This window comes from Dromaius novaehollandiae, chromosome 20 (assembly GCF_036370855.1).
Source record: "Dromaius novaehollandiae isolate bDroNov1 chromosome 20, bDroNov1.hap1, whole genome shotgun sequence".
Taxonomy (NCBI): Eukaryota; Metazoa; Chordata; class Aves; order Casuariiformes; family Dromaiidae; genus Dromaius; species Dromaius novaehollandiae.
The window spans coordinates 13,183,649-13,196,695 of NC_088117.1; the positions used below are offsets into that span (position 1 = coordinate 13,183,649).

The 13,047-nt window shown below is 43.4% G+C and overlaps 1 protein-coding gene across 8 annotated transcripts in view; it reads left to right on the forward strand.

The window, feature by feature from the left end:
• The window catches only part of NEK6 (NIMA related kinase 6), a 79,458-nt gene that overhangs the window by 22,875 nt on the left and 43,536 nt on the right, over window positions 1-13,047 (forward strand). For 4 of the 8 annotated variants that reach the window (XM_026100882.2, XM_064523961.1, XM_064523965.1 and 1 more), the window contains exon 2: window positions 8,149-8,270. In XM_026100882.2, the coding sequence (XP_025956667.1) occupies window positions 8,178-8,270 (93 nt within the window). In that variant the 5' untranslated portion in view covers window positions 8,149-8,177. Of the gene's footprint in view, window positions 1-8,145; window positions 8,271-13,047 lie in introns of all 8 variants that reach the window. The other 4 variants (XM_026100881.2, XM_026100883.2, XM_064523962.1 and 1 more) reach the window with 1 other exon arrangement.

Sequence of the window (13,047 nt, forward strand, 5' to 3'; positions counted from 1 at the left end):
GCACTGGGGGAGGTCACAAGTACACAAAGCCATTTAACATTTCCAGAAAGGGCACAGCTGCCCTCATTTTGCAGGCAGGAATGCTGAGACTCCCAGAGACCAAGTCATACAGCTTTTAGAGTAGGAAGTGGTGCGACAGTAGAAAAATCCTGTAGTTTATTCTGCAAGGTAATTTTTGTGGCAGTTCTAGGGAAAGCTGTAACTTCTGTGCTTTCTTCTGTCTCTCCAAAAGCATCTGCTGCTAGGGCTCTGCATCGTTGCAGCAAGAGCCAGAAGAGGACGGGGCCTGAAGGAGGGCCGGGGACCGCCGGCCCCGCTGCGCCCCGCGGGAGCAGGGCCCGGGGCTGTGCCCCTTCCCGCTGCGGCCGGCGGACGACTGCTCAGGTCTCCGCGTGCCCTGACCCCGGGTGCTGCTGGGGGCGGCCGCAGGACGGGCCGCAGGCACGTGGACACAGCTGGCCGCACCTTGCCGTGGGGTAGAGCGTTGTTGGCACGGAAAAAGGATGCAGTGCCGAGCGCTCGCAGTGCTCCTTTGCTGCGTGCTTTCGAGGTGTGCAGGCCTGGCGTGCGGACTCTCCATCTGGGAGCAAATCATGTGGCCTGCAGTTGAGCTGGAGGCACCCAGAGATGCATGGCGCTACCCGCTTAGGCGGGTCCCAGCTGTTGGACGGGGCTGGTTTGGAGAGGAGCTGCCGCCTGGGCACTGGGGGGGTGAGACTCGATGCCAGGATGCTGATGGGGTTCTGTGCCTTAATGAGTACCTCGTAGCTAACGATCGCGGGCTTTGCCGCAGGGTGCCCTGGGCTGTTGTGCTTGCAGAGAGCAGCCCGTCAGACGCCGCCAAGGTACCCCAGCGTTGGGGGGGGTGGCTTTGCTTTGCTTTCTGCTGGTTCCAGTACGGGAGCGAAGGGACAGGGGTGGTGAGTGGTTGCGTCCTGGGGGAGCGATGGCAGGCCCGGAGCCGCCGGGGGCTGTGGGGCAAGGCGGGCGGGCGGCCGAGCGGGGCTGGCGCCGGGTGTGCTTGCTTTCCCGGCCTCGTAAGGACTCCAGGTCGCCGGTGAGGAGCGCTGCCCTCGGCGCTGTCCAGGCGATAGCTGTGCTCCGGGAGGGCGCAGGGAGCGGCGGGATGCTTAAAGACTGCGGTGCCGGCCGTTTGTGCTATTGCTTGCACGGGGTGTTTTCTCTTTGGGGGGTGTTTTGACGTTTGTTTCCCCTTTTTGTGTCGTTCCCCTCCAGGGAATGGAGGGCATGTGGTAGCAGGCAAATCTACGTAAAGTTATAGTTTGAGAGAATAAATTGCTCATCTCATCCGGGGTTTAAGTGGTCTTATTCCCTACTGTTAAATTTATTCTGAAGTCTTAATAACTCACCTGCCTGCAAGCCATTGAGATATGAACCTGAAGAAAATCAGGTGGAAGGTTTTGGTATCTTAAGTATTTTCCATGCACTATTTTCAAAATTTTTGACTTTTTAACTTCAGACTTTTGGGAGAAGTGCAGGAGCTCTATGTTGTGGTTCAGTTATATTTTCTCACATTTTTTTTAAGTTGAGCTCTGATTTTAATTGGAAATCTTTCACTTCCTTCCTTTGTTTTCAGAAACTGTTTTCTCCAGTGGATCAGGTAAAGGCAAACAGTCCAGCACCATTAAAGTCACTGCAAATATTTATATAGGCAGCATATTCTGTTGTACAGCAGCTGCCATTTTTTGTGTGTGGGTATATACTGTCTCAATATCTTTTATTAGAAAATTAAAGCTTTACCAAGACGATGTATGCCTTGCTTTATTTATCCTGTGTGGCCAAGTACCAGATTTCGATGACTGAGAGTGTCAGCGGAGGCTGCATGGGTGAGAGCTGCCCCTGGTTCCGCGTCCCGGAGGTGCTGGTATGGTGGGGAGAGGGCGGCGAGCCGGCTCCATGCTTGTGGGAGAGACGCGGCATCGCGCATCCGAGGCCGCTGATCTTGCTCGTGTTGAATGATCATAAGCTTCAGCGATGGAAACGACCTTTTTATTCTTTCTGTCACGCTCAGTGTTGTGCTGTTGTGGAAGTTGTGAGACTGGTTGGCAGCCAAGCCAACCAGTTTGGAGTTTATCTGGCTAATTAAAATCGAACCCAAATACTACAACAGTCATGACATCCCTAACGGTATTTGGCTGGAGTTTCCTGCGGGTAAAGCTGCGTTCGGGGAACACGAGTGAAACCTCCCCCTGCTTCACTGGCTGGTGGGGGGAACCGTGGCGTCTGCTCCGCTCCCCGGCTGCAGCCCCGTTGCCATGGTTTGCGTTCGTTTTCACTGGAGAGTTCCCAAAACAGATAATCGCTCTTGGGGAGGGGGAGGTAATTGTTTCAGTTTTGATTAAACTAGGGTGGGTATCTGATTTCAGCAGCTGGCGAATACTGCAAGAGATTTGGTGAACTGCATACAGCGCTGAGTTTTGTCTATGTGTATTTTTGAGGCATAAGTGTATTGGACACGTACATGTATGAGATATTTAACTCGAGTGTTTGTAGCGATGTCTAAAGGCCGTTAGGTTGTTCTTGTAATGCCTTTTGCAGATGTTCAGGTCCTGTTCTCTCATCCACTTTCTGGAAAGATATGTGATGCTTCATGCAATGTAAAAATATGTTTTAATTTACTGTCATGGGCAGGACCCAGTCTGAAACTATCTGACAGTGCAAAGCTTTCTAGGAAATTTGGAAACAGTAATAAAAAGCCTGTCACTTGAGCAATGAAAGTGCAGAACTAGAACAATGTAAAGTGAAAACGTGCCAGTGTTAAGTGAGCTTATTCCAAGACCTCTTGTCTTATTTCCTACTGTCGTATTTGGCTGTTTAAACAGATGAAAAATTCTTCAATTATTTGTCTGGAACTGTGTCGTGTTCCCCTCCACCCCTCAAAAAATTAGTAATATGGAAGTGAGACCAAATCCGGAGTCTTACTGTCACTGCTTGGTTTTGTGCACTGACGGGCTTTTTCTTTTTCCTATTTGATTTCTTTGATGCTATATTTTGTCAATGATAGTGTCGCTATTGAAAAGCGGTATGTAGAGTGTGAGTTTGTTGATCTTAGTCCAATTGTTTGTAGAATTACATCCTAAAATATGCCAGCGCAGTAGATTTATTTTCACCCTCTTGTCACGTCGGAGGCTGCGTTAGACAGGGAGACAACTTCCGTTTCATGTTTAGACGTAGTGTCCGCTGGTTGTAAACGAGACCTGTAGTTGACGCTTCTTGGGGGAAGCTTTAGTTGTTGCTGTAGAGCCATAGATACTTAAGTATTTATCCTCGTAACTGTTAATCCCACCTATGCTTCTGTTTTTTGGTGTTTTTTTGTTTTTTTAGGAGATAGTGAACCCCGAACATGGATAATTTGTGAGAATTTTTCTTAAAAATATCATTGTTGCAGAAGCCTATGTATTTACTCTAAGAATGTGAAAATTTAAGGTGTGCTTTGCATTTGTAGGTGCTGTGGATGTAAGTGTTGCTTTTAAGACTGTTGCTTAAGAAATGATTACAGGAGAGGCACACGTGCATAGGAATCCGCCCGGCTCGTCCCGCGCGCTCAGCTTGCCGTACTGTAACGTCGCCGTGCAGCCTGGGGCAGCGGCAGCGGTGCTGCGGGGTGACGGGGGGAAGCGGTGCTGGTGCCAAGCGCCTCTGCTCGTAACTCATGGGGACAGTGTTGGATCCTGCCTCCTTGTCTGCCTTTTTGATTGCTTCCCATCTCCTTGATTACTTTCTTGTAGTCAAGAACTTTGATTAAAGAAATAAGCCAAATTACACATAATCGGAAAGCCAGGTATAAGAAATAATTTTCTTGAAGAGCAGAGGCTGCTAAAATTGTCTTAATTTTCTTTCTCTTTCTAACTATTAAAGAAAATAATTAAAAGGAAAATTCATTAAGATGTAGTGCTTCACTGATAACCAGTTAATATCACCTTTAGTTGTTAAGGCTATACATACTTTAACTATGTTGAAATGTTTTGCTGTTTGCCTCCTTATCGCTTTGTGGTTAGCGCACACATGACGCTGCATGCAGAAACTGCTCTTCCAGCATGTGATAGCTCCATCCTGATCTCTGTAGCCAGAACGAGGCGGCATATGAGCATCTGAGTGCTTCTGCTAATCGCAGATAAGGGTTTCGTGGTGGCTTTTGGATTCCATGGGATAATTTATTTAATGCACAGATTACATGGCCTGAATAGGGAGATGGAATAAGGGGTGGCTAAAAAAAGACCGAAACGTTTCTTGCTTACATGCCTATGTTTTTTCTCAGTAATCTAGAGTGACTCCATTCCAACGTATGTTACAGTTAGTGTCCAAACCAGCTCCAGTACTAGTAAAACTCAGCTCCAGATGTGATCCCTTCCTCGGGAGAGTGCAGGTATATGTGGAATGGAGGCAAAAGCTACTAGTTTTAAGTAGTTATATCAGACATCATCATGTTCTCTGCTCAACATTTTCTTCTTTAAAATTGTAGCTGGATTATTTTAAAGACAGTATCTCAAAAACCGCCTGTGTTTCGGTAGGGCCGCAGCTCTGCGATCCATGCGCTGCCTTTGGCACAGTGCGGTGCCTTTCTATTGTTAGCGGCTCTCCGCAGCCCCGCGGAAACCGGGGGCCCGGGTAACCCTCCCAGGCTACCTATCGCCCGCCTTTGCCAGAACGGGCCCAGAATAGCAGGGCTGACGGTTTGAGCGGGACACGCTGTTCCCGCCGCGGGGCTCGGGGCTGCTGTCATGTGAGCCGGGCCGGATCTCTTTTCAAAGCTGATATTTTGTTCCTCCTCCTTCCTTTGCTCCCCGCTCCAGTGCTTTAAACCAGCTCCAACCAAACCCAGATACTTGGCCTGGCATGTGGCTTTACTCACTGCGGCAGCCGGCGGCTCCGAGCTGCTGATTCCTCCCTGTTGGCTAATGCCTTCCGGAGGGCGCTCGCACCCCGCGCTGCCCGGGCAGCCGGCGGCTCGCGTCCCCGGGGAGCTCCCAGAGCCGCAGGTGAGCGGGGACTTGGGTTCTCACGTTCAGAGTAACTGCCTTTCTCTTTCTGAGTGATTGCTTTCCCAAGGCAGGATGCAGGAGACACGATGTTTGATCGGTGTTAGACTCCCAGCATTTCCCCTGGCACTGCCTGGACGTGCCTTTTATCTCGAGGCCGTAAATGTGAAGTTTCTGAATCCCCTTGGAGCTAAGGGGCACGACGGGAGGCTGCCGGGAGCTGCCATTTCCTGTGCTCGTGGACTTGGAGGAGAAAGAATTTTGTGTTATGTTCTCCCTTTGAGTAAGCACCTTTCTTCAAATCACAAGCAATTAAATAATTAAGATAGTTCTGGCAGCTTAATGTAGGGTAGAAATTTTGTAGGGCAGTTTAATGTTAGAGACATATTTTTGCTTTTTAAATAGTCACTCGTTGCTGATAAGCCTACGCATGACTGATACTGAAGGAATGTTAAAATCGGACTTCTTCCTGCTGTCAGTGACTATTTTGCCTCCGCTGGAGTTTCACAGGACAGATTTTGAAAAACTTTTTTTATTGAGAGCAACCCATGCATTAGCCCTCTCAAATGCAGCAGATTTTCTGGCTCTCTCCGCTCCTCCCTCGTGAGAGGGTTTGTTCTCGGTTCTAGCCCAGGCTCGAGCAGCGGTGCTGCCCGGCAGCGGGCTGGTTGCCTCTGCGACTTTGCTTGCTGGAGTCAGTGCAGCAGCAGCAGCCGCGGTGTGTGCCGCGCAGGGAGCAACGCCTTTTCATAGGTGAATCAGCAACACTGGGGGAGAAGCAGGCAAGTTAATCTGGTTTAAAGGTGGGCCTCTGCCTGTGTTATTTTGCCGCTTGAAAATTCCCCCATGTTACGAACACACAAATAGCACGTGCAGAGTGTTGCAGGCGTAGAGAATTAGGTGGAAGAGTGCTGTCTGGCTGATGGTTAACTTAGTGCCAACACTAAATATTGGTGATTTGAAAACACTCAAGTATTAATTGATTATTGTTGTGAGGATTCATACACTTAAGAAGAGCTTTTTTTTACGGTAGCTGGCATGGGGAGAGATCTGCCAGAGCTCGAGGCTCATTTAGCTGACAACTGGTAGGAGAGCGAAGCCCAGCTTGCTGCAGAAATTCTTGTGCATCGTGTTTTCCTCCCCCCGCCCCGAATATTTAAAATACTTCTGTATTTTAAATTAAGAATTAGTCATTGCCCAAATGCCAGGCATGCACTATTAATACACTAATGAGATCAGGTTGTGCTCTTTGCCTGCGTGAATACTTGCCAAAACTCTTGAAAGAAGTTTCTGCAAATGCTCGTGTTAGCCGCCAAGCCGCACCTTTCGCCGTCACACGGCTGGGCGCTGTGGCGGACCAGCACCAGCCCGGGTCAGAAACCCGTTTAATTAACAATGTGTTTGGTATATCCAGTTCAAGAAATAAATTCCTTTGCTTCATTCAACCATCACGGGAATTCCACTTTTCAATTTTTTTTTTATCTTTTTTTAATTCTAAAACAACCTCCAGCTACCACGTATTAGATTCTGCTAGCTGATGTGTGTTAGGCTTGATTAGGCATTTTTCTGAGCCTTATCATCCCAGTACTGGTCTCTCTTCTTCCTTCCCATCTCTCTTCTGTCCTTCCTTCCACAAGCTTTTGCTTAGTCTTATTTTGAGCTGTATTATAAAACCATTCCAGTCATACTGCGAAAGCATTGGATTCGAGGTAGACCCAGATGTGATGTCTAGAAGTTTTATGTTACAGATGCTGGATTTTACAACTCTTTTCACCAACCATGCTACTGGCAGCGTAAATGAAAGTTTAAATTTCCTTTTGTATTGCAACTCCAAACTTCACAAAAGAGATCTCTGTGCTTGAAAAAGCGTGGGGGGGATTGAACTGATCCCTGTAGGATGAAGGGCAATTTTAGAATGAAAACAGAGCATTGCTGCAAACAGCGATGGTGATTTTTTTTTTTTTTAATGCCTCCTTGAGTGTTGTCTGGCTTTAAGCAGAATTTGGACTTAACTTGTGTTTTTGCAAATGAATTAAAAAAAATGACTTATATATATTCTTTAGTCTTAGTTACATAAGGAGGTATCATATTTGCTTACTTTTTGCATACTTACACAGGTGCTATTAATACATTTCAGTTACACTGAGCTGTATTATTGCTACTTTTTTTTTTTCCCCTCACCCCTTCTAAACCTTTTTTCCTTGCTCTCCAAGATTGAGATTGGTTTAGGACCTCTCATCCATCCTCAGTATGTGCAAATAAGTGTAGGACTTGAAGCATGTTTCATTTATTAGAAAAAAAAATCCTTTCTTCTCAGCAGCATAGTAGTCTTCAGAAGGAGAAAAAATTGGTTATTTGGGATGAGAGATGCCTGGTCAGGAGATGGGAGGTGCTGCCAAGACGTGCACACTGGGAAATGCCTTCTTGCAGCTGGAAACTGGTATTAGGGAGATCAGTCAAAATAATGCGAAGACAATACATGTATCTCAAAGGAGGACTAAGTAACACCATGAATTTTATGGAGTTTGAATATTAAGAGGAACAGCTTCAACTTTCTTGTGACTTTTTTGTCTTGTTTTACAAATAGACAATGTGCTAACCTTTATCGAATTGCTCACTAGGTATCTGATTATGTTAGACATCCAGATTCAGTAGTTTTAGAAGTAATGCCAACTGCTGTTGCAAAATTTATGTTTGAGTTGACAAAAGCAATGTCTTCGGTAGGTAACATACCACTGACCAAAACATACCCTCAAAAATCCCCTTTTCTGCTATTTTGCTTATTATATAAGTATTTTTGAAAACCAGGAATATTTTTTGATATCAGTATTCCTGTTGTGTTATCTCTCTAGAGTTAGAATATGCTTGGCCTGTTGCTGCTTTCTTCTAGCTTGTGCTCCTCAGCGTAAGCGCTTTTGCTTATCAGTGACAAGCAAAGCTTTTGTGGGGCTTGTGGTAGATGAAGATTTCTTTTTTTGAGAATTTAATGCACAAGTCAATCAGAGGAAAAAAGGGGAGGAATCAGTTCTTGCTGTCTTGATGTACAACCACATGTAGGCACACCCCTAGAAAGTGTTATTTTGCTTTCAGTGTTGGATTAACAATGATAAGACTTCTTTCTCTCTCTTGTTTCTTTTAATTCCAGCAGAGCTGTAAGGCAGAGTCTGGTATGTTACCATGGAAGGGCAACATAACCACCCACATCATCTAGGGGACCAGAACAACCCTCTGTGCAAGCTGCCAGGACAAGAGTATCAGCATGATCCTCAGGTAAGTGCGTGTGTCTCGCATCTTTTCTCCCTCTATTTTCTTTTCCTATTATAAAGGCCTACAGAATTCTTAGTGTTAAGGGTTTCTTTTTTCTTTTTCCCCTTTCTTTTGTCTATACTGAGATTACAGCAGTTACGGGGTTTATCACATTTTGGATTTTGCCAGCCAGCCAGAGTTTCCAATTTTTGGTGATGATAAGAGACAAAGGAAATACTTTCAGTTTTGCTTAGAGCAAGTATTTTTAAATCAGCTTCCAAAAGCTTGTACTATGTTTACTTTTCTGCTCTGATTCTGTAAAGAAAAGGCCAAAGAAAAGCAATTCTTTCAATGTCAGTGAATAAATGTACTTATTTATCTCCTTGCATAGTTTAATAATAAATGCTGAAGAGATAATTACCAAATATGAGAAAAAGTTCATCCTGCATGAAACGTTAAGATCTCTAAGTCCTGAGGGTCTCTGGAATCTTTCTCCTTCAATATATTTTGTCTGTATTACTATAATGTTTTGTTACGGTGGTTCATGCTCTTTCCCCCCTAATCTGCAGAACTGGGATAAAAGTCAAGTTAAACCTGTATTCAAAGTAACTCCAGTACTTTCACTCTGAACATCAGGTTTGTATTTTGTGAATTCTGGCTGCTTGCCTTTTGTAGAGTGTTTGACTGTTTATCAGGAAAGTTAAGTTTTACCTGTTATGTATTCCAAGGGGTAAGAAAAACCATTGTGGAAAAGCCATTTTAGAGAGAAGATCTCTAGGACTTTGGCTTAATGTTACCTTGGGGAGGGGAGTGTAGGTGTTAATTTGTCATCCTAAGCATGCAGTCCAGTGGTGTTCAAGGTTCCTTAAACAGGAAGAGGTCTTTAGGAAAGCTGTATCAAAACACAGTATAAGATTTACAAAAACAGTAAATTGTCTGCACATGTGGTACGATGGATGTATTTTGTGCAGCACTGCTTTGAAAATACATTGCATGGAGCAAAGCCCCCCTCCCCTAATGTAGCAATTTGTCATATTAAGTCATTTAATAATAATTGAATCCCCTTGATTAATCTCTTAGAATTAGCCAGTTGCATTTTGAGCAATTAGGGTTAATTACTGCCTCATTTGGCAGGATAGAGCCCCTGTAATTATTTCATGAACAAGATTAGGAAGTGTTCCTGTGCAGCAGATACGTTCCTGGCATCTCGAAGCACATGTTAGAATTTGTAATGACATAGTTAAGTGTAATTAGTAGCTAATAATCTGTGTTCTGCTGTTACGCTGATGCTGAGTGGGCTCATTTTGCTGTATGGTCATTGTTTAGTGAAAACACCCCTCAAATTTGTTAATATTCAAGTTGTGTTAATGGAGGTCTCTGAGTATATTAACTACTCTGAGAGCGATCTAGGTTGGAAATAAGACTGCAGCAAAGATTTTCTTTTGTTTTTGCTGTCTTAAAAAATATGATGCTGAGTAACAATGGGTAGTGGAATGCAGGGAATATTTAGGAAAATATGTAGGGAAAGTAGGAAATTGAAAAATGCCTCTCTTCAGCAAACTCAGTGTAGAAATTAACAAAAATTGTAATATTTAAAGGGCAGAGTACATAACATTGATGGCATGGCATGATTGCTTATTATGTGTTTCTGATTTTCCACTTTGCATGAACATAAATACCATTTTCAATTTTCTGGTACTAATTACCTGGTAGGATCCACAATTATGTAGTTTCTTTATTCTGAAGGCATAAGCAATGTAGACATGCTATACAATAGCCTGTGGGTGTGCAAGAGAGACTTGGGAAGGAAATTTTGGTCAAACTGGTCTTATGAAACGTGTCAAGCATGACAGAATTAAAGCTTAAGTAGAATAGCCACAATTTGATCTTATAGATTATCAGATGAGGAGGAAGTTTTTATATGGACCGGTGCAAGACTGTGCTCCTCCTATTTTTACTCCTCCTCTTGGAGTGTTTTTTCATTCTGACAGTTATTTCTGTTATAGAGACAAAAGTTGGAGATAACAAGTTGCCTAGTGTCGTGTAACTAGTTGCTATAGAACTGTGAGCAAGTGTCCCAGGCCTTTCCTCCCGTCTTTCTTTAACTACTGTAGTTTAGTTGTAAGATCATGCTTTTGTGCAATGCTCTTTATGGCAGTGTAGTCAAGGAGAACTTGCAGCGCAGGTGAGGTGGTGGTTTTGTGCTGTGTGAACTGTCAGTGCCAGCTGAGCTTTGCAGTTGCTGTCCTAACTCTTCTGCTTCCATTTCACCCGATTTGTATTCTGGGAAAATTTCTTAGTATCTACAATTTGAAGATATAGTAATTCTGCTCCGATTCCTTGATATTTGTTTCTTAGAAGCTGTAGATATGAAAAAGGCATATTATTTTGACTTCAACAGAGAAATTGACTGCATGTCAGAGGTTTTTTTGCCAGCTTTCCCCGAAAGACTTGCAGTGCTAGCTTAGAGCCATCCCTAGCTACTCACTTGCACTATTTATAGAGATTTGGTTAACCTTTTCCTTATGACTTGCAATAGAGCTTTGTATTTAGAAGTTTTCTAGTTAAAATAAGTGAATACCTAAATAAAAAGAAAGGCTCAATAAAATACCATTTTAGCTTCTGGTTACATTACCTGCCTAACATTACTCTGATGAAGTGTGTTGAAAAGACAAAAAGTATTTTCTAGTGATGTTCTTGCGTGTGTGTCAATCATTTACATCTGCAGATTACTTGGTATTTATAGCAGTAAGAAGTAAAATTCACCGAGGAGTAAATCAGTGATATAAAAATATGGACCTATAATTTTTGACTAAACATTTATATTATATAAACATAATACCTCACTTTTAAACAATCCTTTTATATACTTATTAAACATTTTAGCAATAGAACTGTTCATGGTAATTTCATTTTGGTCTGCTAACTTAAGGTAGATCATCTAGGTCACCTAGCAGCAAAGACTATCTTCAGTTTATCATTTTCTAAAGTGCTGAGCTTATTTCCTTGTTAATATGAATTTCTTTGCTGATGTGAATATCAGCTTGGTCTGCTATTTTAAAGCTGGTGTTTCTCTTCTCTCCTTGTCATTAACTAGTCCAAATATATGCTGATAGAGATGTTAAAACTTTGCTGAAGAACTTGATTTGAATTTCAAACTTTTAAGTTCTAAATAAAGCAGCCTGAACCTGAGCTGTTAGGATGTTTAGAAGCTGCAAAGTGAAAACCCTGATGTGTTCTTCAACAATTACTGAACTACCTGTTTGAATAATAATCCATATTTTAAAGCCCAACAGTTTCCTAGTCTGTTGGTGAGCTTAGGAAAAAAAAATTTTTTTTAATCGATCTATACTAATGTGGGCTTATAAATCCACACTGGAATTTTAGTCTTAAAATATACAAAATTCTTTCAGGTAGGTCTCATCGAATGGAGATGAGTATATGATTTGGAACATCGTAAAGAGATTTGAAGCATTGATGTTGGAAGTAAATCATTGCTTATAATGTATACGTGTTCGACTGTGGGGGCTAAAGCTTCCCCATCTACTATCACAGATGTCTTTTAAAGGTGAAATTAGTTTACGGTAAATGTCATTCAGATGAAGTATGCACTTTAGAAGCAAGGAAACCGTTGCTTTAAAATTAATGATGCATTGCAAATATCAGAAAAAATCTTATATGCAGCGTAAAGATAATTAAAATTCAGGTCAGAAGTGTATGACTTAGTCGGGCTAAATTTTTTAATGAGATTTCAGAAAATTAATTGGGCGAGTATGTTTTCACTCTTCTAAAGAATATTTCATTTCATGGCTTTATAGGAAAGATGCTTTATTGGCATCTAAAGATTGTCATGTCTGACTTTTTAACCATTGGTTAACCAATTCTTAATAATTTTTAGACTGATTACAAACAATCTAAACATTTTGTGACCTTGTAGTCGCTTGTACAGACTTAGTACTGGCTTTCCTCACGCCAATCAGGCAGGAATAAAACAACTGAACTTATTATTAATTATCATGAGTACTCCCTGTTTATACATTGTGCAATTAGCAGAGGACTTCTGCATTTTTTCGGCTCATTCACACTTGGTTTTCTACATGCCTCTGGGAGAAGCAGTCGTACAGGCACTGTCCTACATCATGTTAGCATTTTGCCAACACTTTGCTCTCTAGTCTTTGAGTCTAGTCTGTCTGCGTTACCTTTCCCTGAAACATCAGGTTTCCTGCCGCAGGAAACTCCCAGGGCTCTTCAGGATTTGCCCCGTATTCAAATGAGAAGAAAGAGGTGAATTGGTTGGTCAGATGTTAATTGTTCTGGAGATGGAAATTCTTTGTACAGAACAGTTGCTTCGTACTCTTCCATATCCCCAAGTATCTGTGAGTTCTGAGCTAACTTCCTCTACAGCTATTCATTTTAAAAAAATGTAAAAATTCTGTTCCAGGTATGTGGCTCTCCTACCTGTATGTGGTTATGGTGGTGTACAAAGCTTTTGGATAAAATTGCCTCCGATGTTCTCCAGCTGCCCATTTTGGCATGTTTGTGCTCAGGCATGCTCAGAAGAGGTCCCGGCTGGTCCACCTGCACCTCCTGGTTCACCTCCTCGGGGCGGCTGGGGAAGGGGTTGGTGCCCCTGGCTGGGGGGGGCGCGACCAGAGCCTGGTGCCGCGGGGCTGCGGAGGGTGCCTGTGCTGGGAAACGGGGGCTCCCGGGAGCAGGGGAGCCACGGTTCGTCCTCTTCTCTGCATCCCTGGATGAAGAGGGGCAAGTTAGCTATACGGCATTCATAGCTCAGAAGCTTGGC